The sequence below is a fragment of the Micromys minutus genome (genome assembly GCF_963924665.1).
Source record: "Micromys minutus genome assembly, chromosome: 1".
Lineage (NCBI taxonomy): Eukaryota > Metazoa > Chordata > Mammalia > Rodentia > Muridae > Micromys > Micromys minutus.
The window spans coordinates 254052011-254077908 of record NC_137969.1 but is presented as its reverse complement, the minus strand read 5'-3'; the positions used below and the strand labels follow the sequence as shown (position 1 = coordinate 254077908).

Genomic DNA, 25898 nt, shown 5'->3' with positions numbered 1-25898 from the left:
ATTGGTTAAAATCCCTGCTGCCTGCAGACTCAACAGTGCACACCCGAGAGGGGCTGAGCAGAGGCAGCTTGTTCCCCACTGGGGGAGACACTAAGAGAAACGGCAGATGCTGTGGTCCCCACCCACTGTACAGTTGAACTTTGTTGTTTGTTCCCTAGGGTCTACCTGCCAGGTCCTACCCACTTCCAACAAGCATCCCACAGGCCCTCACTAACCCCAGCTCAGCCATAGCAGAATCAAGATGCAGAAAACAGTACTCAGCTAAAAATCCACTGAGCCATGGGGGTGTGGGTAGGGGGTGTTTCAGCCCATCTCCCCAGAGCCAGACAGACAGGAGGCCCCCTTCCACCCCTGCAGTGCATGCAATAGGGGTGGGTGGTGGTTTGCAAAGCAGACAATGAGGCTATGGTCGTGCAGGTGGTCCAGGGTGACGCTGCCAGGTCCCAGCATCAATGCCATGGCTCCCAAGGATCCTGGCTGGGTAAGGCACAGAGTCTGGGTTTCTCAGGGGCCCAGTCCCAGCCTGGCCCCGAAGAGCCTCTCCAGGTAGCACACCCAGCACCCGCCGGTGTGCTGAGCCGACGAGGACACTCACTTGGCTTTGGGCCTGGACCTGAGGCCTGTGGGGAAGGAAATGATAGTGTTAGGAGCTGCCTTTCTCAGAAATCTCTAGGTGCCCAGGAAAGGGCCTCACTGCCATTTCCAAGGCTCTGAAGTGCATCCCGGTCCACTCCCGTGCCGGACTCTTCTCTGGGGCAGCAGAATTCATCCAAGTGGATAGACCTAAGTCGTACCCACAGGCTGCTGTCTCGGAGGCTGTCACAATCAGGTGTGATGACCTGAGCTGTACTGTCTTCAGTGCGCTCCAAACGGTGTGACTGTGTGCTGTGACTGTTCACAGACCCATACACACTATCTGCTCTCAGCCAGCCTCACTGGGTCCTTCGAGCTGAACTTGGTCCTTCCTGTTTCCTCTCTGGCTGGGTGCTGACCAAGGAGGGTCCTGGGCCTGCAGCCACACACTGAAACTGCCACCAGCTGGAGTCTGCTCCCAATGCTCTCTGAGCTGCCTAAAAAGCCTGCTTTTTTCACCAGTGGTGGGTGGGGTTCCAGGCTCTCCCCTGAAGGCTTGAGTTTGAGAATTTGCTCAGAAGACTCAAGGAGCAGAGCGGGCGGCTAGCTGTCAAAGCTTTGCCTGGAGTGTTACTACGACACTGCAGGGAGTGGGGAAATGAACCAACCACGGTAGAGGTATAGCACAGTTGGGTTAGCTAGAACAGGGGTGCTCGACATGGAGAGGCTGCTGATCCAGAGACACAGGCGCCGGTTTCCATCAAAATGCATTGCCTGGTGGGGCAGTCCAGACTGCAGGGTCAACAGCACCGAAGGAAGAAACGAGGAAAGACCACTGTGCAGGCTGGGCCAAGAGCAATGGGAAACGCGTGTTCTGAGCCCCCCACGGCTCTTGCCTACACAGCACCAACAGGCCTCATTCTTGTACCTCGATCCTGAGACTCTGGCCCAGCGACCAGCAGGTTCAGAGTGCCAGGCAGGCAGACCCAGGGTCCCAGAGGTGTTTGGGGTTTGTTCAAGTTATGATGGTCACTAGACTTCTTTGTTCTAGTCAGGCCTTCCTCCATCCATGATGCCTGGACATGGAACAGGGCCCCAAGCTGGTCCAAATGCATCTTTAATGTCTTGGGCCACGTATTAGCCCTGGCTGTCCTGCCATGAGTGGGGCCCAGAAGACCCACTGTGGAACATACAAGGAACACCTGTGTGTGATGGTTTGTATACGCTTGGCCCAGGGAGTGGAAGTATTAGGTGTGGCTTTGTTCGAGTGGGTGTATCACTGTGGCCATGTGCTTAAGAACCCCATCCTAGCTGCCTCAAGTCGGCCTCCTCATAGTAGCCTTTAGGTGAAGATGTAGAACTCTCAGCTCCTCCTGCACCATGCCTGCCTGGATGCTGCCATGCTCCCACCTTGATGATACTGGACTGAACGTCTGAACTTGTAAGCCAGCCCCAATTAAATGTTGTTTTTTAAAGATTTGTTTTGGTCATGGTGTCTGTTCACAGTAGTAAAACCCTAACTAAGGCAACCTGGCATCTACACAGATCCAACTCTGCTCCTGGCTACAGAGAGGGGAAGCCCCCGCACCTTTGCCTCTGGCAGCATCTGCACTGGACACATTTCTGTACAGTCTTTCTGGGCATGGGCTTGACCATAACCTGGACCACAGGTGAACTGGAGTAATGCTGAGAGGTTTGGCCCGGGGGAGAGGGAAGGCATCTCTTGGGAGCTGGGATTAGTAAAGCTGCAATTACCTTGACCATGGGTAGGGCTGAGACACAGATAGGAACAACCTCAGTCTGTCCTTCAGGACTAAGTAACAGCCGCCCCCAAAGATCCCACACTGTGCCCACAAAGGCCCGAAGTCCTACTCCCTACAGGGAGCCTAGCTTGGCTCTATCTACCATGCCCTGGAGGCCCATCTGGAGTCCAGCTCTGAGGTTGTGTCCTGCTGGGAGAGAGAAGACCCTGGGCAGGCAAGGATTAGCAGCTGGGCCTTCTCTAACAAGACAACACAGCAAAGGCACCGCCACCATGAGCCAAGGGAGGGGTTTGCTGATATACCCAGACAGCCGGAGACAAGCTAGGTTAGTGCTCAGGAGGGCCAGGCAGCAGGCTGAGGCTCCAGCGCCTGCTGTCTTCATTAGTCAACACAAGCCAGGCTGCATACATACCTCACTGGATCGCACACAGCCTTTTGGCCTTAATATCATCAGAATCAGGGGCAAACTCTGCTTTTGAATAGAGGAAACACATTCATCAGCTTATCACAGGGTGGTGGGATCTGTGGGAGCCGGGCTAGCTATGCCAACACTCTTGGTCAGGGTCAGACACGAACCACCAGACCAAAGTTGACTCTTTGGTCACGGTGACAAAGGAAGCTACAACCAGGAACTTAATGGCAGGCCACTCTGCAGTAGCAAGAGCCGAGGGTTATCCTGCTCTACTCCCTGCAGAAGGGGTGTGGAGGCAGGGATTGGCAGGTGAGCAATGCAGGCGGTGGCCCCCAAAACTGCCCTCTTGTGTGAAGTGCTGTGCCCCACTGAATCACCCTCTCTCCTGGACGCTGGTTGAGCCAGAAGTACCCTCAGGGGTAAGGGAGGGACCAGCAGGACAGCAGGGAGAGGTCCCAGACCCTGTTGTAGGACAATTGGCTTTAACCACATGCCCAGACCCAGCTGTCCCCCAGCCGTGCTCACCACCGCCCACCTCCCTGTTACCTTCTTGGTTCCTTGAGGGTCGTTTCTTCCTCCGCTTGCTCGTTCCCTTTGAGACCCGGCCTTGGACCCTGGGGAGGGTGCCAGACCCTGAGGAATCTGTCACCGCATCCTCAGAGAAGGACCTGTCCAGGGACGTGTCAAGTGCAGATTCTGGGGCTGTTTCCTCTTCATCCTCATCGTCTCCAGGGCCCACTTGAGGCAGGTGGGTGCTCTGCCCTTGCTCAGCTTTACCCTCGGGTCCCTCATTGGTGCTGTCAGCCTCAGCTCGGTGGACACCCCACAAGACTTCGGGATCCTTAGCGTCCTGGTGTGAGCTCTCAACTCCAGGAGGCTTATTGCTAGAGAACTCCAGGGGCTTCAGAGCTTGCTCATCTCCCAGAGTCACTGGCCAGACTCCCTCGGAGGGCTGGACATTCGGGGTATCTTCAGGGGTCAGGAAGTCAATGGCATCCACATACCACGAGGAACGTCTCTCCAGGGATGGAGTACCACCTTCTTCTTTGGTGGGCTGGGGGCTGGGGGTTACAGCATCTACAAGGTCCCAGCCCTGTGGCTCGCCAGCTCCTGTTGTATCCGAACTTGGCTCTGAGGCAGGATGGTTTGTACCCCGGGTAGGATTGCTGGCAGTTGCTGTGGACAGAGGGATGTATTCATAAGGGCAAGGGACAGGATTTTAGGCATTCTGGTCTCACCCTGGAAGTGTTCCTGACCCTGAGCCTTTCTGAACTACTGTGAACTTCAGTCTCGTGAGCTCCACAACATGGTTTCCTCTGGGTCAAGGGAAAGTAGTATCTTCAGTCTGGCCACACAGAGTGAACAAGAGGATACCACAAAACCATCCATTTTCAGAGACCCAGTAGCGAAGCCCTTCCTATGATTTGCCCGAATTAGCATCTCAGGTACCCTGAGCTCAGGGGTGTCCATCAGTGGCCCACCAACACCTGCAACCCCTGGCCACCCAAAGGTGACAATGTTTCGGGGAGGCACAGCCCTCTCATAGGCCATTTTCAGACCTATGCTAATTGGGTCTTCAATATCCCACCCCCAACCCCTAAGCATCCCCAAAGCAGTGTACATAGGGGTCACCATAGGTCCGCAGGTCCCAGAAGGCTTCCTGGAGGCAGGCACAGGTGGAAGTGGTGGGAGGGGGTAGGGAGAAGGTCGCAGGTTCAGGTCTCACCAGGCTCTGTGGTCTTTGGGGGATCTGCCGAAGCCACTCTGCCGTTTGCTTCAGCATCTCCCCGGCTCCGGGCCGTCTTCCGTAGCTGGAAGCCCTTCCTGATGTCAGCCAGCAAGGCATCGATGACACACACCTCTTCCTGCTTCCCAGGACCCTTCCTGACTGCAGAGCAGAGCCACAGACCTTAAAGAACAGCCTGGAGACCCGGAGGCCACCCCAGGAACCTACAGGGGACCTGGAGAAGCGTTGCAAGGCTCGGAGAGGAAGGCGAGCAGCCCCGTCTGTTCCCACCTGCCCCCAAGACTCACCAGGCTTCCCGTCCTCGTCCCTTGGCCTCCGTGCCTCCTCCTCCGCCAGCTGCTGTTTTCTCCTTTCTGCCTTTGCCATCTGTTCCTTCCGGTCCTTGTTCTCCTGCTCAGACAGGAACCTTGTCACTTAACCTAGTGATCCTCAGTGGCTATACCAAGGACAAATAGGGTGTACCTAGCCACAGCTGTGAACAAAGAGTCAAATTCTATCTGGCTTGTCTGGGAACCCCACTCTGGTCTCAGGCAGCGCCCACCACACACCTTCAGGGCACGGGTGAAGAGGTCTCGGAAGCTCTTCATGGTGCTGAACGTGTCCTCTAGGGACAGCTGCTGGGGGTCTTCGCACAGGTAGTCAGCCAGTTCCAGTTTCTTTTGTTCAATAGCATCAAACACCTTGTCCAGCGCTCGAGAGGCCTCGATGCTGGCCTGCGGACATAAATCCCAGTCACCACCAAGTGAGTAAGAGAATGTTAGAGAAGCCTTAGGCACAGGACCCTTGGGCAGAGGTATCTCATGTAGAATAGGGTCTGTAGCATGCTGGGCCAGGGAGCCCAGAGGAGCCGGAGAAGTGCTCTGCTGATTCAGGCTGTTAGCCGCTTGGCCCATGTTCACTAGCAGAGCTGTCCATTAACCTACGCATTCTGTGCACCCCTGAGTATCCTGGAATCGGCACACCTCCATGGAATGTACTGGGAGTGTTTTCTTCTGCCAGACACAAGAACTCTCACTGCCCAGATTACCTGGAGACGCTCGGCATATTGCTTCTGCACCTCAGGGATTGAAGCAGACACCTTCCGTGCTGCTTCTAGAAGCTTCTTCAGGTTGGCACTGGCCTCCGAGTGGATGATATCCAAGTTGATTCTGAAAGGCACCGAGAGGCAAGACGGGTGAGATCATCAGGGGTCAGCTGACGAACAGTCACAACGGGCCCTTGACTGAATGATCCCAGAGACTACACAGGCCTCTCTGCACACCCCGATACGGACCCTGGGTCCCTCATACTCCACATTGCAGGTTCCAGGAGCCAGTCAGTCCTGAGGGGTCCTGTTCTAGTGACACTCACCTCAGCCAGTCCTGTCAAGATACTGGCCCCTCGCTGCAGAACAGGGCCTGTGTCCTGTTGGGCATACCTGAGAACCTTAACAAAGCTGTTGGTCCCACCTCCATTCTTGCCTGATTCTGAACCAAAAGTTCCCGAGGCCATGGAACGTGGGAGCGCAGACTCTGCAGTTAGTGTTAACCTGAGTGCTGGGGGCTGAGACCCAGGACAACACCACCCCTAAGCCTCAGCTTTTTCATCTGCACTGCGAGCCGGCATGACCTAGCTTATGCTGTCACTAAGGTTCACTTTGCAGAGAGGCTGTGCCTGACTGTCACCCTATCCCTTCTGGACTTCACGTTCTGATCCAAGTCACACAGCTACAGCTGACATGGTCCTGTCCCACAGTGCAAGTCAACATCTTTGGAGTGGTCCTGAGGCACAGGGCTATGCTTTAGCTGTGGCCAGGCCCTGCTGTGGAGGAGCCTGGAATCAGAGGTTGGGGCCTGAGTTGCTAAGGCACTGGGCTGGCAGGAACACCCACCCTGCAGCTTGAGAGGGAGGCTCCAGGTCCCGGGACAGCTGTAGGAGGTCCGGGTGGCTCTTCTCCACTTCCTGTAACAGTGTGCCCAGTGAGATCCCCATTGGTCCTGAACCTGTGTAGGATGTCACCCTGCACTATTATGAGCAGAACCCCCACCAGCCCTCTGACCCCCCGGGGGCCTCTACATCATGACTTGAGCCTGTCCCAATATGTGTGGTAGTGGTGGTAGCCAAAGCCTGCTGAGGGTTGGCAGTGTTGTGACTCGGTCTCGAGAATAACAGGCCTAAGGACAGCGTAGGGATAGCCACAGGGAGCACCGCATCCCACCCGGCAGGTTCCCGGGAGGTCACCTCCAGCACATGGTGAAGCAGCGTCACACGACTCTGCTGGGACTTGGTCTCTGTGAGCTTCAGCAAGGTGCTAATCTTGAAACCATCTGCATCTCCTGTGTGGCTGCCCTGTGAGGGACAGGGCGTGAGCCCCCTGACTCTCGGGGTGTGGTGGGAGGTGGGCCACAGGACGGCTTTGACTTACGTAGTTGAGGAAATTCCCAATTTTGAGGATCAGCTGACAGAAGACTGGCAGCCGCTGGCTGGTGAGCAGGCCTGTGATGGATGAGCAGGGTTGAAGGCCCGAAGCCTCCAGGTACTCCGGGGTACCCCAGGCTCATCACAGCACCAGGAAGAAAACAAGGCAGGGACTGTATGGGGTTAGGTATAGAGATGCTGGGAATGCTTTCTGCAATGTCCATGTTTGCTGATGGGTACGGAGTGTGTCCTCACTCAAGTGTGCAGTACGGTGTGTGTGTTGTGTGGGAGCGGCAGAGGTGGCCATGGGTTTTGGCAGGGTAGCTAGCACCTCACTAGCTCTCGGCGGCCATTGTGATGTGGCTCCAGCAGGGGCTGACACACACGGCAGACCTGTCCCCCGCAGCCCCATCGGCTTCTGGACCCCACTCACTCTCGCAGGCGGCGAGCATCATCTGGGCCTTGGGCCTCACCATGTCCAGTACGATGGCTGTGCCCTCGCACAGCATCATGCACTCCACCCGCAGCTGGTAGCTGGTGCGGCACAGTAGGGGGTTAGGGTCTGCAGGTTCCACCATGCTTGCCACTGGGAACATACTCTGCCCTTGGTGGGTGGGCTGAGGGAGGGTCCCCATGGCCTGGGCTGAGAACATATACACTCCTAGACCTGTCCCTATGACAGAAGTAAGGCCCAGGCAACTTGGTAGCAGCTCAGGAGGCCTGGAGCTTCTTGGGAAGACTCTGGCCTCGGGACATAAGAGGTCTCACCTCTGCTCTTTGAGAGGGGACAAGGAACATGAATAACACTTAAGACATTAGACTAGATGACTCATTTCTGGTGCCCTAGGGACTTTGCCCCGACCCATTCCTTCCCACCCGTTTGGCTCCTGCCCTGCTCTCTCCACCTTTCCTTCCTCCCAGGTTCAGCAGGTTCCCAGGGCTGATGTGCTCACCAAGGAATGTCCAGGAGGAGAATGTAGAACTGGTCAGCATTGGCCAACTTGGCTCGTTCCTCAGTGAACGCACGGAGGTTCTCAATCTGCAGGAGGACCACACGTAGGACCCAGTTGCCGGCCCGGCCAGTACCTGCCTACCTTCTGTGGGTCTCCACTGGGGTGAGGTAGGTCAGGTCTCTGCTATCCCTGTTTCCTTGGGTTGATCAGGGCCCCGGCTCACCTCATGCTTTTCTGGAAGGAGCTTTAGGAGCTGTTTGAGGACCTCCACATCAAACTTGCTTGTGTCTCCAGTCTGGATCATGCCGGTGACTTCTTCATTGGAACTGGAAAGGGTGAGGACAGGGGTCAAGAAGCATGAACTTTCCTCTTCCCTGTCTCCTGCCGTGCCTAGACACGAGGAGGGGACTCCTATGTGGGTTTGGAAATTGGGAGGCAGGGCTGTCTTCCCTTGACTTGGCCGCGGCTTGTCTACAGCCTAGGAGTCTATTAGTGGTTTTCCCCTGGCACACAGGAATCTCAGATAAGACAGTCTGTGGTAGCTAACCACAGCCTCCTACCCTAGAGATGGAGCACGCTTGGACCCGGCCAGCCTGCAGAGGGCACTGCTGGGCAGGGCTGGGAGGCCAGGGCAGAGCTGGCCGCTCGGCTGGGGCTGAGTTTGGCAGCGAAACTATGTCCCTTACTCACCATTTAAATTGCTTCAGGAAGATGTTGAGGTTCAGGCTCTTCTTGGAGTCCAGAAAAGTGACCTAGAAACCCCCCTTTAGCTGGTATCTGGAGGGTGGGCAGAGGATGTCACACACACACAGACACATACACACACAGACATGCACAGACACACACACAGACACATACATACAGACACATACACACAGATATAGACAAACAGATACAAACACATACACACAGACACATACACACAGACACACACACACAGAGATACAAACACACAGACACATACACACATACACACAGACACACACATACACACACACACACAGACAGACACACAGACACACACAGATACAGACACACACACACACAGACACACAGAGATACAGACACACACACAGAGATAGTGACACACACACACACAGACACACACACATAGATACACAGAGTTACAGACACACAGACACATAGAGATAGAGACACACACACAGACACACACATAGACACACAGAGATAGAGACACACACAGACACACACACAGACACACACACACACACACACACACAGACACACACACACACACAGACACACACACAGACACACACACACACACACACACACACACACAGGAGAGGTCAGACCCTGTCATTAGTCTTACTTCTTTGGGTTCCTTCCTGACGGGGGCAGCAGAAGGCTCCTTGGGCTTAGCGGTGGGGAAGGAGAACAGCTGCTCAATGCTGGAGAAGTCGGGTTCCACCGCGGCTGTGCAGGGGCTGCTCAGTGTTGCCCACATAGAGTTGCGCTCTGAGGGGCAGGCAAGGTGCTGTGCTGAAACTCACGCCTCATGTGGGCCTGGGGGTCCAGAGGCAGCTGTGCCGAGGCCTCTGAGGAGCCCGCTAGGGTGACTGTATCATCTACCCTCCAAGCTACTGTCAGGCCATGTACACACATGTCCATGCTGGTGGGTGACCAGGTCTCTCCCTAGCTTGCCTTCTCTTGGTTCCAGCACCTGAGACCGAGGCCACTGTGCAGAGAACCTTAGAGAGGTCTTAGGGCAGGACCTATAGCAGCAGACACCTATGACCCACAGGGCTGTGTACTGGATGAGACTATATTCCTTGAGGTGGCCTTTAGTCCCATGCAAGACACACAGGAACTAAGCCCTGATAGGGGCCTGGCTGCCTTGGCTGAGCGCAGGCACGTACTAAACGGTGAACATTCACAGTAGGAATGACCTGTATGCACCTACCCTCCAGAGGCTGGGCTGGAACAGGGAGGGGCTCACCTCGTGCCACATTGGATGGCAGCTTCTGCCAGTTCAGCTTCTTCATTCGCAGGGTGGGTGGATTCACTCTGCGGTGACTGGGGACCCAGGCTGAGCCCAGGCTGTGGTCGACCTGGGCTACGATGACCTCCTCCACACTGCCCATCATGGAGGGGACAGAGGAACCAGGCAGGGGAGGAGGTGGAGGGATCTGGCCTGCTCTGGGTAGTGGGGGAGGGGGAGGAACTGGGCACATGCCAGGAATTGGGGGTAGGGGTGGGGGTGGGGGCGGGGTCCTGTGGGAATCGGGCAGAGAAGGAAGTGGAGGTGCTGGGGGAGACATAGGCCCAGTACCACCTGGTAGTGGGGGTGGGGGTGGGGGTGGAGGGGGAGATACCGTCCCTGAGCCTGGCAAAGGGGGTGGCAGAGGTGGGGGTGGAGGGGGAGGGGGAGACACGGTTCCTGAACCTGGCAAAGGAGGTGGCAAGGGTGGGGGTGGAGGAGGTGCTGGGGGAGATGTGGCCCCTGGGAGGGGTGGTGGGGGTGGAGGGGGCGCAGGGGTGGAGCTGGAGAGCGGTGGAGTAGGTAGAGGTGAGGCTGCTATGCCTTGTTCAAGGGCTGGCTGTGGAACTATGTCAGCGCTGGAGCCCTGGATGCCGCCCACATGACGGCAGGGAGAAGCCACTATTGGCGGCTGGCCTTCCACTTTAGTTGCGGGAGGAGTAGTGTTTTGAGAGGAACTGCCCTGATTCTGGCCGAAGCTGGTCTGGACACTCTTGTGGGCCTTGTCCAGGGGGCTGGGTCGGGGCCGCCCTTTGATGGACAGCAGTCGCTCGACCATCTCCTCCAGGGTGCAAGCCTGGGCTGTGGGAAGGAAGTGTGCAGTCAAGGGAGAGGGCCAGAGATGGAAACCAGGCAAAGGGTGACCACCTCCCACATGGCCTCCCCGCCTAGCCGAAGACCTGGGGGGGGAGGTCTTCACACCAGGCTGTGCCCTGCGGCATGCCTTGGTCCTTCCCGGCTTCTCACCATCACTGGCCAGGAGCACAGCCCGGTTCACCAGGTTCTCCAGGGCCTCCCAGAGCAGTTGGCCTGAGCGGCCAGCGGGCTCCAGATGCATGAGACCCTGCAGTACCGACAGCAGCTGGGCCGAGGCTGGGGAACAGCTCACCTGAATTGACCAAAAGGGAGAGATGGCTATCCTACCATGTCCCAGGGGCATCCTGTCCTATAGCCCCTTCATCTCACTAAGACGCTGGTGACGAGTCAGAGGCAGGGTTACTGGTGGCACTGAGACACTGAATGGCACCCTTGGTCTCTACGCAGCACTGTCATCCCCAGATGAGAGCTACTGCATTCGGTGACTGAGACCGAGAGCCATGTAGAGTCAGTCTGTCTACTGAACCCTCTTCACCAGGCCTCAGAGCTCTCCGAAGTCCCCGATAATGACTCCCTAGCCGTGATGCAGTAAGGCATGGCCAACGCAGATAGCTTTTATCTCTGGAAGCTTGTCCTGGGACCTGCATCCAGTCCGCTCTTCCAGGAACAACCCAGCCCCTGCCTTATGGTGACAGCTCTGTCCCACTGCACAGCCATCATGCTGGGTCAAGCATGCTGGGTTACGCAGCATCAGCTGACCCAAGCAGAGGCCCTGGCCCTACGTAGCCAAGTCCCACCTTGTGGAACAGGGAGGCAAAGACTTCCTGGTGGCTGTTCATGTTGATCCCATCGCTAACTCGCTGAAGTTCCTCCTCATCCTCCGCTTTGGCCTCGTCGAAGGCTTCCAGCTGGATCAGCAGATCCGCATCCTCTAAGTCTCTAAGGGACAAGGATAACCAGCTGAGGGGCTGTCCCACTGGAAACCCCCTCCACAGAACCAGGCTGCATGTAGCCCACCTGAGTACACTGGGCCTAGCAGGCCCAGGTTGACTGACTCTGAAGCCAGCCTGTGGCTCGGAATTCATGGGTCTAAGCCTCCCACCCTGCCATGCTGCCCAGAGGACACCTGGGCAGCTCCAGAGATGGGGTAGGGTAGGCTATCATGATTGGTACAGGATAGGGTTGGGCCCTCATGTGGAGAGTTAAAAAAGCAATGGGACAGGCCACCATGAAAGACAAGAGGGAATGGACTTTAGCCCAAGTCAGATGTCAGGAGTGTAAGGTTGACCCAGATCAGATGTTGACATCACCTTAGCCTGTCCAATAACTGACCCCCTCACTGCCCACCTGGAGACGGGTCCCCAGGGCTTTGCGACTGGGCTACTTCTACAACAGTGGAGTCAGTATGGCTGTTCATTCTGACTCCCTGGAAGTAAAGAGCCCCCGGTGGTGTCTGACTTGACTATAGTCAGGACTGGGTTCTCAACTGGATGGAGGCCCTTTGGAGATGCCAGGGTCAACAGACAAATGCCAGGCTGTGCTACACCAGAGCTTCCGAGTGAGGCAACCTACCATCAGAACTGTGTGTTACACCACAGCTACAGCATGCTGCGTAGCCAAATCCTGAGTTAACAGGAAGCCCTGCACTAACCTAGCCACATGGCCCCGATGGGCAATGCCAAGGAAGGTGTCTAGCCTGAGTCCTAGGTTTACTCCTGGAAGCAACCTCTCAGCCCATCTGGAGATACTGCCTGGGCCAGGTGGCTGGAACCCCAAGGAAGAATTGGAGAGAGAGCAGCTGGCAGAACCAGACACAGCAGGGACTCACCGTAGCCGGGTCAGAATATCCAGCAGCTGTAGCCCTGGGATGGATGGATGGATTGGGTTAGAAAGTCTGAAGACTGACTCTGACCTGTCTGTCTCCAGTTCCTTGTCTCGGGGGACTTCACTCTCCTTTACTGCCCTCCTCTCTCCTTTAAGACCATCATGGGAGTCTTAACGTTCCAAAGGGGACAAGGTCTAGACATAGGGTAGTGCTTGTTCAGAGGCCATTGCCTGAAGGAGCAGATCTAGAATTGGAGCAGGTCCCCTGTCTGCCTCGACTACCCAGACAGCTGCAAAACAGAACCCTTGGTGTGGATGCCCAATCTACCACAGGAGCCCGTGATGGTAGGAGGCACCCAGACCCTGAACAGGTGCCTTCCTCTGGAGCCCTAGGGGACGTGGGTTAAGGAAAGGACTTGTTGCAGTCCCCCATCCTCAGGGGGTATGGCACAGGCTGAGCTGGCCCAGCAGAAACTTTGGAGATCTTCTAGAAGCCTGACCAACAGGCAAGGACACTTACCAATGAACTCACTCCGCAGCTGGGCACGAGTTCGGAGGTCCTCAGGACCCAGAATGATAGCGTTGATCACACTGAGTAAGGTTACCACATAGGGCACGTTGTCGCTGTCCGAGAGCTCATTCATGATGACACTGAATCGGTACTGCTGGCTGCATACCATCTGTAGGTTGGGTGGGGTCAGGGTGTGCTCCAGCAGGAGATTCTGTGCTGCTGGCCTGGGTCCCCACTACTTACCTTGTAATGGTCCAGGGCATCTAACGTCAGTGCATGGCCCTCGGGTGAATAGATGCACAGAGCAGCCAGCAGCTCAAACACCTGCTTCTTGACCATTACATTGGAGGTGTCCAGGGCTGTGGAGGGTCAGAAACGTCTCAGGAGGCCCACTGTCCTATCTCCCCCATCAGTTTTTAACACGCCTGTGATCTGAATCCAGGGCTAGAGCCTAGGATGACAACTAAACTTCAAGGCCCAGCCTTTGCCATATTGATCTTTCTCAGTACCCTGACTTCGCCTCTTGGGCCAAGACAGGTCCTTTCAGGAAAGGACTTGAAGGCAGGGGCAGGTGCCTGGAGTTCATAGAGCCTGACCCATCCCATTCCATCCCATCCCATCCCATCCCATCCCATCCCATCCCATCCCATCCCCTCCCCTCCCCTCCCCTCCCCTCCCATCCCATCCCAGCCCAGCCCAGCCCAGCCCAGCCCAGCCCAGCCCAGCCCAGCCCCTGCAGGTGGCTCTAGGCTCATTTTTTCCAAACTTGACAGCAATTGAACTCCTGACAGCCTGAAATGCATCCTCATCCCTGTGAGCTCTTGCCTTCCCCATTCTGAGCTAGGGGAGTTTTGGGGGTGCTTCTCATCTGGCTGTGCTGAGAACACCCACAAGGGATTTGATGGAGGGGTACAACCAGGTCCAGTCTAGGGAGACAGACTGTATGGGTCCTGGGTTAGACATATTGGCAGCCTCTGGTTTCTTCTTTCACACAGACACCATCCCACTGGTCACTGCCCCCTAGAAGGTCTTGGAGCCCCAATGGGACCTTCTAAGGTTGCTCCCACTGAAGGACATAAGAAGATCCACCTTGGTTTTCTTGCCATGGTCAAGGTGTTACAAGTCAGAAGCTGCTCTTGACGTATGCAGAGGCAGAAGCAAGAGGTGTGGCCAAGGGTGACCTACTGGGTCCAGAGGGGTGGTGACCAGCGAAGGTTTGGGAAGGCCGAGGACCTGTATCCTCAGCAGTATGGGCCAGGCCTGGAGGGCTGTGGCTACGCTGTTACAGGGCATGGAGCCAGGCACAGTGTAGCTGGGACCTGTTCTTTATACCAGGGCTCAGAGGCCAGAGGGTGGAGCTGGCACAGGGCTGGTGGTCACAGAACTAAGGAGCCCACTAGAGCCAGCTGGTGGAAGAATTAGGGCAGCCTGGGGGCTTCTTTCCCTGATGAGCCCTCAGGCCCCCCACCCCCACACAAGGGCGTCCGGCTCACCCTGGGAGAGTTGGCGAACATAACCCTGGTTGCTGAGGATGTACTCGATGCCCTGCTGTGAGTTCATGACGGCACGCACACAGCTGATACAGGTGAGCTGCAGCAGGGCGTCGGCAATGCGGGCCACACCGCGCCCCGACAGCCGCGCCAGCGCCTCCAACAGCAGGTCCAGGCCGCTCTGCTCCAGGAACTGCACCATCCAGCTGCCGTCACTGCTCTCCAGACGCTTGCGCAGGCCCGAGTAGTTGACCACGGAGGGCATCTGCAGCAGCCGGATGCATAACTCAGGCTCAGCGCTCTCCAGGTTGGCCTCCGTGGGGTCCGAGTCCTGTGGCCCCAGCTTCTCCTTCAGTGCCGCCCACTTGCGCTGGGCACCTTCCTTTACCGACATCTTGTCCAGCTGCAGGAACAGAAGAGGGACAGGGCCATCAGCCCGATCAAGGAAGGCCAGCATGGGCGTAAGTGACACGTGGAGGCGCTGTTTGCTACTTCGGTTTCTCTTTTAGGTTTCTTGCTTGTGGGCCAGTGGTGAAAGGTTGGGACAGGCACTTTGTTCCTGACCCCAATAAAGGTTCCTGTCACTCCACCTGGATTTGAAATAGCCCACAAGAAGGTCCTACTATACACACAAAGACCCTGAACTCAAGGCTCAGCAAGAGGTAGCTAGGTTAGAGACCTCTGCCTGGGCATGGTTTGTGCTGTCCCCGCAAGCCAGTTCAACTAGGAGAGAGAGGCCAGGGGTCAGGAAGGCAGCAGGCAGCCATGCTAGTTGGAATGCTGTGACATCGTGGTGGTGACACTGCAAAACCAGCCTCTCTGGGCTCCCTTATCTGGCTCCAGGCGCTTCCCACTGCCCACAGCTTCAGGGCGCTGGGGGGAGGGGCGAGTCACAGGAGCAGGCTGAGGCCTAGGTGCCGTGGGATGACCAGTGCTTAACCGCGTGGGTGCAGCTCCCCCCAGTTTCAGCTTGCCTGTGGGTGGGTGCACCTGGAGAACAGGGTCCCTCAGCACACAGAGCTTCTGCTTCATTAGCAGCAGTCCCAACTCCAGCTTATGAAATGACCCCCAGTGGAGGGAAGGGGTCAAGTATGGCCTCAAACAATCTGCAAATAATGCCTTCCCCCAAAACAACAGTAGACAGACAAACTGCGCTCTTTCTGTCTCCTCCGTCCCCTCCGTTTTCCTTCTGGGCCTAGCTGTTTGTAATGCTGCCCCATCTTACCCCTTGGGACAGCTTCAAAGGTCAGGGGCCTCCCAGGCTCTCCTGCAACCATGTATGGCCGGGATCTTATATTTAGCATCTAAGAAAGGCAGCGTGGGGCTGTGGGAGGGAACGGTTTGTTGGGACAAGCTCCCATAGTGGCAGCCATCACACGGATCCTGCCTTGCACTCTTCTCAGGACACGAGACAGGCGCTTTACCTGCTGGACAGGTGGACTGCAGACAGTACGCCAGGAGGCCGGTCCTGTGCCCACATTCATACTGACGGGACCCCAGCAAATGTTCCTGGAACCCACTGAATGCTGGGAGGTCAGTGCACTTCATTTCAGGTTCTGCTCTGCTCTCTGAGGGAAGGGGAGACCCCAGGCTGAAGAGGTACCCAGCCCATAATTTGAGTGAGAATTCAGTTCTGGGTTCTAGGTGTTTGCTATCTTTCCCTAAGACCCTGCTGCTCCGGGACAGTGCCCCAGAGCATACTGACAGAGCTCCTGCCTGGCTCCCCATTCCCTACCCTTTCAGATGCCTGTGGCCAGTAGGTCTGTCTCAGAAGCAACCTGGCGTGTAGCCGGGACTGGCCTGGAACCCCCTGGCAGGTTTCAGCCCGGGCACTAGGCATGGTTAAGTCTCACTTTTCTCCTCTGCATCTCGGCCTCAGCTACTGGGAGCACCTGAGACTGGGCGGTCTCTTTGCCTGTAGGTAAGGATATCCAGGTAGACCAGCTTGGGTTCTGTGCTGCCCCTCACTGGGTGGGGACCCAGGGTCCTATCCTTGATCTCTGCCTTCACCGAGTCCTAGGCCAAGCCCCTTCAGCCATCCAGCCTTCTACTCACCCAGATACGCAAGACTTTACGGCCACCTCTGCCCACCCATTCCGGGCCTTGCCTCCAACGTCTCATCCCTGCTGTCAGCCTGGACCGGGACCCTCTTGGGCAGCGTCACACCCTGAAGTACGTCTTGGTGTTGTAGATGTGGGCGCTTTATCACGAACAGAGCTGGCTGACTGGCCTCTGTACACTCCCCAGCTTCTGTGCTGCCCAAAGAGGTGCCCAGAACTGCCTCCCCATCCTGATCCCTGCCTCCATTGGCCAGAGGCCCTGTCCCCTTGGCACGGGCTGAGTGGCCAGAGCATGAACTCACCCAGACCTGGCTCTGGCATCCAGAGTTCTGTCTGTCCGGAAACCCCAATCCTTCATGCTGAACTCACCCGATCTTTCTGGGGCTACAGAATCACTAGTCTGAGGCCCCTAGACTCAAAGGTAGGATACCTGCTTACCTCACAACAAGACTCTGGCACTTGCCAGTCCTTCTGCCTCGTGGATGGATGCCCTGTTCCAGGGCTGTGGACTCACTCCTTGATGGGATTTCCCCACCCCCACTTCCATCGGTGGAGTGGGTCCCAGATTCATGCCCACTGTCCTGGGTAGCTTGTTGGGGATGGGAGGCTATGCCTCTAGAGCCCTACTGATGGCTGTGCTCACCTGTGAGAGCCACCCACCTGGACACCAAGATGCCAGAGTGAGGAACACTTTCCTGCCTCTGTGATATGTGCCAGGCTGCCTGCCTCTCTGCAGGACGACACTGAGTGTGGACAGGTGATGGTGGCTGGTTCTGAGACAGCATCCAGCCATTCCATAGTCTGAGTCTGGCCAGGAAGACCAACAGCTGGGACGTGATCAATGACTGAAAGGCTGCATCCTCAGTGGCCACGTTTCCAACTCGGAACCAACCGGAGAGTGCAAATCTCCTAAGTGACAGTCCCACTTCTTGTTGACCTCCACAAGGCCTTCCCTTTCTCTCCCCTTCCCTCTCCTGCCTGGTTTCAAACCTCTGACAAAGCTGAGGTCGACCCCTTTATTACATAGCAATCTTTGGGGAACTATACCCAGGAAAGTACTGGTGCCAAATAAGCCTGGGGCAGCTCACTGTTGTGTTTTCTGTCTGTCTCAGGGAAATCCACCCCCCCCCCTGCACTCCCCTCCCCCTGCCCATCTTCTAAGTGGATTGCTTGCAGTGGGATCCAAACAGAAGCCAGCAGTCAGAGTGAGCAGCGGGAACACTTGCCGCTGGTTTTTGTTGTTGCTGTTGCTGCTGGTGCCAGAGCTGGCCTCAAATTCCTAAGCTCTTAACGTGCCCCTGAAGTGCTGGGATTTCAGGTGTGGGCTGCCACAGCTGGCAAACAGCTGTTTGAACAGCACCTGTGGATGACTGCCCCTCCCACTTCCAGCTCTCGGGCCAAGTGTCCAACTCTGAGCCAGACCTAGCAGAGACTCAGAGGGGCTGGATATCTTTGTCCAAGGTGCAGTACAGGAAGTCAGCATCCTGGGGTAGAAGGGCTGGTGTCGCAGCCCAAGCTCTAGCAGATGGGGCTCAGGACATGAAGACTGTCTGATTTACTTACAGAATTCCCTCAGCACTAACAGGACTGAAGAGGGCAAGGCCTTTGCAGATCCGGTGCCTAGATCCAGGGGCCCAGGGCAGCTTGTCCCTTACCCATACATGCTTCTTGTTTTTCTTTTAAAAAAAAATCCAGGGCATCACTATGCAGCCCTGGCTGGCCTGGGCTAGGGAAACAGTCCAGGCTGGCCCTGAACTCATCAAGTACTGGAATTAAAGGTATACACTACCATGCCTAGCTTACACATTTTTATTTTTAATTGTTTGGTTTTGGAACACACAGTTCTTAAGTATCACTTTTCCCACAGGCACAGGCCGGGCCTTCCACTTAGGTTATTCCTGAAGGCTGGGTCTCCCTCGGGGTCTGCGGCCAGCAGCCCAGATCTGAGTACTGACAGGATTCCCAGGAGTGGATCGGGGCTGCAGGCCTCAGGGCCACAGCCTGTGAGGCTGGTTCTCAGGAATAGCTGGCTGCCTCCTCCACAAGCTCTGGGCCAGCCTGGCATGGCACCTCCATCCCACATGCCTGGGCAGCTCCTCTGACTCAGGGAACTCCAGAGGCTTCCACCCCTGACTAATAATCATGCATGAGCCGAGTGGGGGTGGAGGGCCAATTCCACATACCTCGTATCGCATGCAAACAGGGAAACCAAGGCAGAGACAGTAGCTAGGAAGTCCTGCATGGCTCACCTGGCACACATTAAGGAACCCGAGTAAGCCACAGACCCCACATCTCAATTTCCTTATCTCTATATCCAGGAAAATATGGACTATAGTTCCTGGAGCCAGAAGGCCCTGCAGCCAGCAACCCTGGGCCTCTTTGGCTCTTAGACACATCAGGGAGTTCAGGTATCCCTTGAGGAAAGGCAGCCCAGACTTTGCCCCTAAGCCCTGGGGAAACAGGGGCTGCCTTGTACACCCAACCCCTACCAGCACTAGGGAGCAGAACCATAGCAGAGGTAAGTGGCTGGGACAGGTACAAGCCAGGTAGGGGATCCCTGGAGGGGCTGCTGCCTGGGGTGGAGAGGCAGCTCTGAGGGGGCAGTCTGCCAGCACCAGAATAGGGCCTGGGGTGCTACTGGGCCTAGAGCCAGTGGGGGGTGGGGAAACACAAAAGAGTGAGCTTGTCTTCCATGGGTGGGAGGGAGGAGCGGCAGAAGCGGGATTCCGGAACTGGGTGGCAGGGGCTGCCACACTGTATTTTTAGATCTTCCAGGAACCCAAATTTTCCACTGCTTGACAACCCTCGGGTTTTGCAGAAGTGCACACATTCCTGGGAGCTTCCTGGGGCTCAAGGACAGCCCCTGTCCTGCTCTGACCCCCATTACCTTTCCTCCCATGCAGCCTCAGCTCCCAGCAGGCCATCTTCCCACCAGACTGTGACCCCCTGGGGGGGGACCTTAGCTGTCCTTACTCAGGTAAGACAAGACACTGTTGGCCTCAAGGAAGCAAAATGCATTCACCATATCCACAGACATGGCATGCACATGGTCAGGTGAAGGGGCTGTCCCAGGGACACTCCGGCCTACTTCCTCTTGTCACCATGGCTTAGAATGAGAGTGCACAACCCTGGACTTGCAATTCCCAAGGGGTTTTTTCCTTCGTATGTGGCACAGGATACAGGCCCTGGGAGGGAACTCTTGGAAAATAAAGACAGGGCTGTGGAGCTTCAACTGCAGTTAACACCTGGACTGTCATCAGGACACCTGCCGGGATGACGATAACAAGAGTCAACAGGAAATACCTGCTGAGGCTAAGGGGACACCCCTCTGCCCCTGCTCTCTATGAGGAAGGTCGCACAAAGCAGCTGGTGCTGGACGTTAGGGTGTCTGGGATTCTGTGGGCAGGCTCGGGTGGTCTCCCTCCTTCCCCCTCAGGCAAAGGAGAGACAGGAAGGGTGGAGGCAGTCACGGCAGGAAGCTGCTTTCAGCTCTGGGATGATGTGGGGACTCAAGCTGTCCTAGAACCTGCAATGTCACTAGAGGGACCCCTTTGTCAGCCTGACACCCCCACCCCCACCCCCTGGTGCATCAAGTACATGGACATAGGTGTATTCTGACAGCATGGCTCCCTCTGACATTCTTGAAGTTCTGAGGCTGCAGGTGAGACGCTTGGGGAGGACCGAGAGGACAGCTACAGTGGCTGGGGAGCTCCTCCTGCAGCCAAGCCCCTTCAGTGGAAAGGAGAGGTACAGGGTGAGCAGATCTGGGGTTCTGGGTTTGCCAGGCTCCATGGAGAGGAAGGCAAGGTTATGGTTGTGGGTTAGTACGCTACAGATCCCAGCTCCTGACCTCAGCTTCCTCTCATCTGCACGGTTGCTCTCAGGGGGTTGTGGTCATGGTAGGGGGAAACCTCAGGCTCACCCTAGAATTCATCTGCTTGAGTTCTCTCTCTCCCAAATCAGTCATTCTTGGACAAATCCTTCTCCAACAGACAGCATGTGCCCTCTGATTCCCCAGACGGTTTGGGCAAGGCCTCTCCAGGTCTGGGAAGAATAGTTGTCCGTCAGGGTGCAGGTGGCTAGCATTGTGCGCTAGTCTGCCCTCAGAGTCCAGTCTCATCCCTGTCTGTGCCCAGCATAGGAGAGCTGTTCTGTCCACCCACATGCCAGGTCAAGTCCCCGCCCTCTGCCAGCTGCAAGCTTCCCTCCCAGGGGCAAAGAGAACAAAGACACAGAGTGTGTGTGGGGGGGGGGGGGGGAAGACATCACTCATGCCCTCTGGCACAGCCCGGGGCCGCAGCACTCAGAGAAGCTTCCATGTGAGAGGGCTTCACCTCTGACCAGCTGGTTCCTTAGACAACCAGCAGACTTCCTGTTTCTGTCACTGTCACTTGTCCGCATCATGGCTGTCAGAAAAGAATGTCACTTTAACTGCAACCCCTGTACAGGGTCAGCTGTAGCCTGATACTCTCCATCTTCTTAGCTTTAAGCTCAAGTCTCCCTTGGCCCTGCAAAGCATTCCTCAGCCACCCGGTTCCAAGGAGCCTGTCAGGCCCAACCGGGCAAGCAAGATCCTCCGCCTGGGAACATATTTTGTTCACAGCCCTGGCTGGGAAATGAGGACACCCAGGATCCTGCAAGAGCCAGCCCACACTGGACTTGGGTTTTCTTGGCCAGGAGGCTCACCAAGGAGCCCTAGACACTCGGCATAGATTGGTTGACCCAGCACAGTCCACCCGACAACGATCAGGCCTGTAAGCATACGTGTATCTACTGCTTGCTCTTTGCCCGTCTCAGAGGTGACCTCCCATCTCCCATCCCTCTTAGAGATAGCCCTGCGACCTGCTACAGAACTCTGTAAGATGCCAAGGTTCCCATCTATACCTCCACAGCCTGGGCCCTCTGTGTGGGTGTCCCAGAGAGAGATGTCTTGTTCTTAGGCCACTTGTGTCTACATATGAAGTGGGACAGAGAGAGGCATGGGGCAGGTAGCACCCTTCTCCCAGTCTAGGCCAGGTGGGAGCACATGTCTATCTCCCTGCTGTGGGTCCGGGCAGAAGTAGAGCCTGGGGAAACTACAGCCGAGGGGTTCAGGAGCCCTGGACCAGGCAGGTAGTGAGACTGAGCCACAGAGATGCCAATTTGCCTCATAAAGCTTGGAGGGGTCCAGGTGGCTTTCCGGCCACACCTACCCTAGCAAGAGTCAACTTTCTGCTCAGTGCTGGGAATGGGAGATGGTGGTGGGTCCTAGGTAGCCCCTGTGCCCCACTGTCAGGTGTGCCAAGCAGGGATGTGTGGCCCTTCTGACTCCCTTGGCCTTGGGTTGGCTTTAGTGCTTGGCTTTGATGTGGGTGCCATTCTTTCATGGGAGTTTCACTGTTCTCTCTTCTCCACTAAGAGCCTCACACCCAGACTCCAGTCAGCAGGAGCTGTCAGTACAGGTCACACGTGCTGCTGCTGAGGCAGAGCCCATGGAAACCCGGCACTTATGTGATCTGGATGCTCTGGGCAAGTCCAGCTCTGCAAACACGTGGAGTGCTGTGCCAGCTCAGGCTGCTGCCCAGGTACTATGACTTTGCCAAGGCCTCTACTGGGGACCAGACTGCCTTCCTCAAGCCGATTTGTTCTCCCAGGAGTCCATATGCCTCAAGAATTAACCAGGGGCAAGAGACTTGCAGAGGCTACGGAGCCTCCTCTCTGGACTCTTTCATCCCCTCTTCTGTCCTGTCTGCTTCCTACAGAAAAGAAAGTCATCGTGAGGGTGGGACGGCAAAGCAGCCTCGGCCATCCTGTCCTCAAATAGTGGTGAAGGGTCCTGGCCTCCAGTGCATACCCTCTGTCTTGCTTGCTCTTTAGTCAACTTGACAAAAGCCCCAGAGTCATCCCGGAAGAGCATCCTCAGCTGAGAAAACACCTCCATCGGATTGCCTCTGGGAAAGCGAGCCGTGTGTTTTTCTGGATTAGTGGTGGATGTGAGTAGGTTTGGCCCATAGAAGGCGATGCTTCCCCCGGGCAGGCAGTCCTGGTACCATAAGAGAGCAGGGTGAACAGGCCATGAGAAGCAAGCTAATAAGAAGTCCTCCTCCTGGCTTCTGTTTCAGTTCCTGCCTTGAGTTCCTACCCTGTCTTCTCTCAGTGATGAAGTGTGGCCGGGGGGCTGTAAGATGAAGTAAACCCTTGTGGCTCCTCGGGTTGTCTTTTGGTTTTGTTGGTTTGGGTCATGGTGTTTTATCACAGTAATAAAACCCTAACCATGACATCCCCCCTCAGCCACACCTGACTCCACCTACGGTGTCTGATGAACACTGGGTGTCCAAGGCAGCGGGTCCCATTATAGTCACTGCAGGGCAGGGAGACTGGAAGGTGAGCTTGCTCTTCACACACCCCCTTTAGAGACTCAGTAGAGGCTTCCTGACCAGGACAAGGCCTCCGACTCTCTGAGCTGCACTATTCAGTCCTCAGACCTTGTCCTGTGGTGAGTACTTGCTCACTTAGGTTAGGTTACCAGGGTGAAGGCCACATATTAGTGCTCTACTCTCTCTCACACACACCCGTGATAGAGGGTCCATCCTCCCTGTCTACATCAGATGCTCCTAGGCCCATTTTCCTTATGGTCCCAGGGGGTAGCCCTGTGGAGACTGACTCTGAAACTCAGTCTAGAGAGAGGCATACCCTCTCCAACCACTATGGCTGCTGGCTGAGGAACTATGCTCCAATTAGGCACCTGCTGTGTGTAAGACAGAAGCAGAGTCAGGTAGCAGACTGTCAGTCCCCATCCTTCAGACCACAGGGGCCAACGCACTAGCATCCTCCCAGAGCCCAAGGATTCAGCCTACCCTGGAGAACGCCACCATCCCTGCCCAGAATGGCCCAGCAGCCTGCCTGCGCCCACAGGTGGCAGGCACCTTCTCCCACCATCTCCTGCCTCCCCCAACAGCTTTCATGAGCCTGGAAACTTTTCCCCTGTAACAAGAGCAACTTTGACGGAAGGTGAACGAGTCTATTTAAGGTAGGTGCTTTCAGGTCCCAGAACTGGGAGATGTGTGCAATTAGCTCCGACAGCCATCAGCACCCCCACAAAGTGAGGGGCCTCACCTGAAGGTTAACCCCTGGCTGCTCAGGAGCAGAACCCTTGCTAACAGCCTGCTTGGATAGGTGGTTGGAGGGTAGCCCTCCTGGTCATGGACTGGAGCTTAAAAAGCGCAGGGAAAAGGTAGAAAGGCAGAGCCCCGCACCCCCTGCAGTGCCAACTCCTATAGTTCTAGGGAACCCTGTTAGGTCAGTTTGAACAGATGCTACTGAGCCACTGGGTTGGGACAGGGTGAAGCCTCAGTCTCCAGCTTTGGAACACACACCCATTTCTGCTATAGGGCTACAGTGTCGCCTTCCCAAATGCTCCCTGCCCTGGGTGACACCCTGAGGGGACCCAGTCTGAACCAAAGCAAATGCCACAGGAGGGCCAGTGAGGAGGGAATTCCCAACTCTAGCTTCAACCTGGGCACACAAGCTTTAGAGTGGCTTGCACTGACCTGGAGCCCAGGCTAGGATCAGGGTGACTATTGCCACTGACTCCTGGTGTGTCCAACCTGGCGGTTAGAAGCTGGACACACAGGACCATAGACCCCTCTTCACCCCATAGTCCTCTAGGGGGTCCACCAAAGCATAGATGGGTTCTTACTAAGATCACCTTCGTTCCCGGTGTCCCTGGCCCAGAATGGGGGTAGACAGAGGTTGCCACAAGAAACAGAGCTGTGTCACCCCCTCTGGTCTGCCAGCATTGTGCAAGGGCCTGCCTTAGCCCACCGGCGGCATCTTTAGAAGCTAGCTGTCAGGGCGGGGCCGAAAGCTCGCACTGTCCTACCCGGGAGGCGGACCTCCAGTTTAAGTTTATTTTCTTAACTGTGGCTGATTCATGGTCAGGATGTGGTAGCCGCAAGGTGGGGGAACTCCTCCAGTCCGACCCCGGGCAAACACCCCGTGAGCAGTGACCAGCATCTCCTCGTCAGCCCACAGTCAAGTGCCAAGTGCGCGGGACCAGGTTCTTGGCCACCTTTGGTGCACACGCGGCAGTCTGCTCCACAACCCCAACCATTTCCCTCACTGCCCTCAGACTCGGTTTCCCTCTGGGTTCCAGGCTCCTAGCTCGAAGCAGCGGACTTACCGGGTGGGGGCACAGACGAGAGGTGGTGCAGAGGGTGCTCTGTCCCGGCGCCGGAGCGTCTGGGGCTGCGGGCGGCGGCCTCTCGGCGGCTTTCCGCACAGTCTACCCGCGCTCGCGGACCGGGCGGGGCTGGAGGGAGGAAGGGGAGGTGCGGCCCCACCCGGCGGCGGCCACGTGGGGGCGGTGCTGCCCGGGGCGGGGCGGGGTGGGGTCTCCAAGGAGGCCCTGCCCACCCGAGCCTGGCTTCTCTGCGGGGGCGGAGAGATGGTTAGGAGTGGGACATTCCAGGACTCCGCTGGAGACCTGCTGAGAATGGTCCTTTTGCCTCGGACCTCATTGTGCTAGGCTCCCTACACACGTTCCCTGTCTGTCCCCTAGCCTGGCCATCTGCTGGACTCACGAGTTGATCAGGTTCCACGCTACCTCTGGTCCCATTCTGCCTCCCACTCGGGAGCCCTGCTCCTTCATCCTAGTTCACAGGGGATAGCTCTATCCAGTTTCTAGCTTTATCCCGAGGTGCTCTCCCTGGCCTGAGTCTGGGCCGGGCGCCTACGGGAGCTTCAGTTTCTCCAGCTAGAAGTAGTACCTCTAAAAGGTTTGTGAACATGAATAAAGGTTCCGATGGGTAGAGCTCAGGGCTCTAGGTCTCTTGTGGCCATTTCTAGCGTGAACACAATGTCATGCTTCGGGGTGTTTATATTCATCTCAGTATTTTGTTTTTCCTGCTTGGCTCCATCTTCTCAAGCTCAGGGACGAAAGCAACCTTTGATAGCCAGCCAGCTTTGGGATGCCCCTGAGTGCTGGGTGTGCACCGTCTAGGCAGGTGCTGACTGGCTCTTGGACACTGCCCAGCCTGGGTTGTAAGTCTTGGCTGTCCCTGCAGGGGGACTCGGCTGTTCTTAGAATGCACATCTTTGCAGCCACCTCAGGAGATACTCAGCCCCACTAACCCTCAGAGACCTTCTGCCTGAGCTGCAATTCTGCTTACCCAACACCACTAGGTCTGGCACCTTCTGGGAAGAGGTCAGCAAGGTTAACCCACCTCTGTCCTAGGCTGCCTGTGGTCAGAGGGTGTGTTTATTTACCCCCCAAAAAGGAATGTGATGACAGCCGCAGTCTGGAGGGCTGCTGGTCTCAGCCTGACGACCAACTCTCATTCCTTTGAGTCCCTCCATGAGACACGACAGTG

At 56.4% G+C, this 25898-nt stretch overlaps 1 protein-coding gene and 1 long non-coding RNA gene across 8 annotated transcripts; one reads left to right on the top strand and one right to left on the bottom strand.

Annotated features, from left to right (window-relative positions):
• INF2 (inverted formin 2) lies at positions 1-24836 on the bottom strand. 7 transcript variants are annotated; one of them, XM_080925636.1, is made up of 24 exons: positions 16544-17138; positions 14492-14891; positions 13242-13357; positions 13008-13167; positions 12492-12525; positions 11461-11602; positions 10814-10955; positions 9806-10648; positions 9179-9324; positions 8536-8597; positions 8069-8171; positions 7846-7931; positions 7326-7426; positions 6900-6970; positions 6716-6823; positions 6366-6436; positions 5523-5643; positions 5044-5208; positions 4783-4885; positions 4475-4636; positions 3295-3924; positions 3126-3210; positions 2749-2808; positions 528-620 (listed from the first exon to the last, which is right to left on the bottom strand). In XM_080925636.1, exons 1-23 carry the CDS (start codon positions 16607-16609, stop codon positions 2793-2795), a joined length of 3933 nt encoding a protein of 1310 aa, XP_080781762.1. In that variant the 5' UTR covers positions 16610-17138; the 3' UTR covers positions 528-620; positions 2749-2792. The 7 variants fall into 7 exon arrangements, with proteins under 7 accessions (XP_080781761.1, XP_080781760.1, XP_080781766.1 ...); XM_080925637.1 differs by having other exon boundaries at positions 2749-2805; XM_080925635.1 differs by lacking the exons at positions 2749-2808; positions 16544-17138 and adding an exon at positions 24710-24836 and having other exon boundaries at positions 1-620.
• LOC308427548 lies at positions 15865-22673 on the top strand. Its single transcript, XR_013975255.1, has 6 exons — positions 15865-16021; positions 16232-16409; positions 16548-16660; positions 19452-19525; positions 21032-21302; positions 21947-22673. It is a non-coding gene; the product is annotated as an uncharacterized lncRNA (long non-coding RNA).
• Positions 24837-25898: the final 1062 nt, after the last annotated feature.

Bases quoted from the DNA above. Each gene is read 5' to 3' on its own strand.
- INF2 (XM_080925634.1), bottom strand. From the start codon at position 16,609: ATGAGACGTTGGAGGCAAGGCCCGGAATGGGTGGGCAGAGGTGGCCGT. The intron at 12,526-13,007 runs GTAAGTGTCCTT...CATCCATCCCAG, and splicing joins GCTGCGGAGTGAGTTCATTG to GGCTACAGCTGCTGGATATT. The intron at 4,637-4,782 runs GTGAGTCTTGGG...TCTGCTCTGCAG, and splicing joins GGACGAGGACGGGAAGCCTG to TCAGGAAGGGTCCTGGGAAG.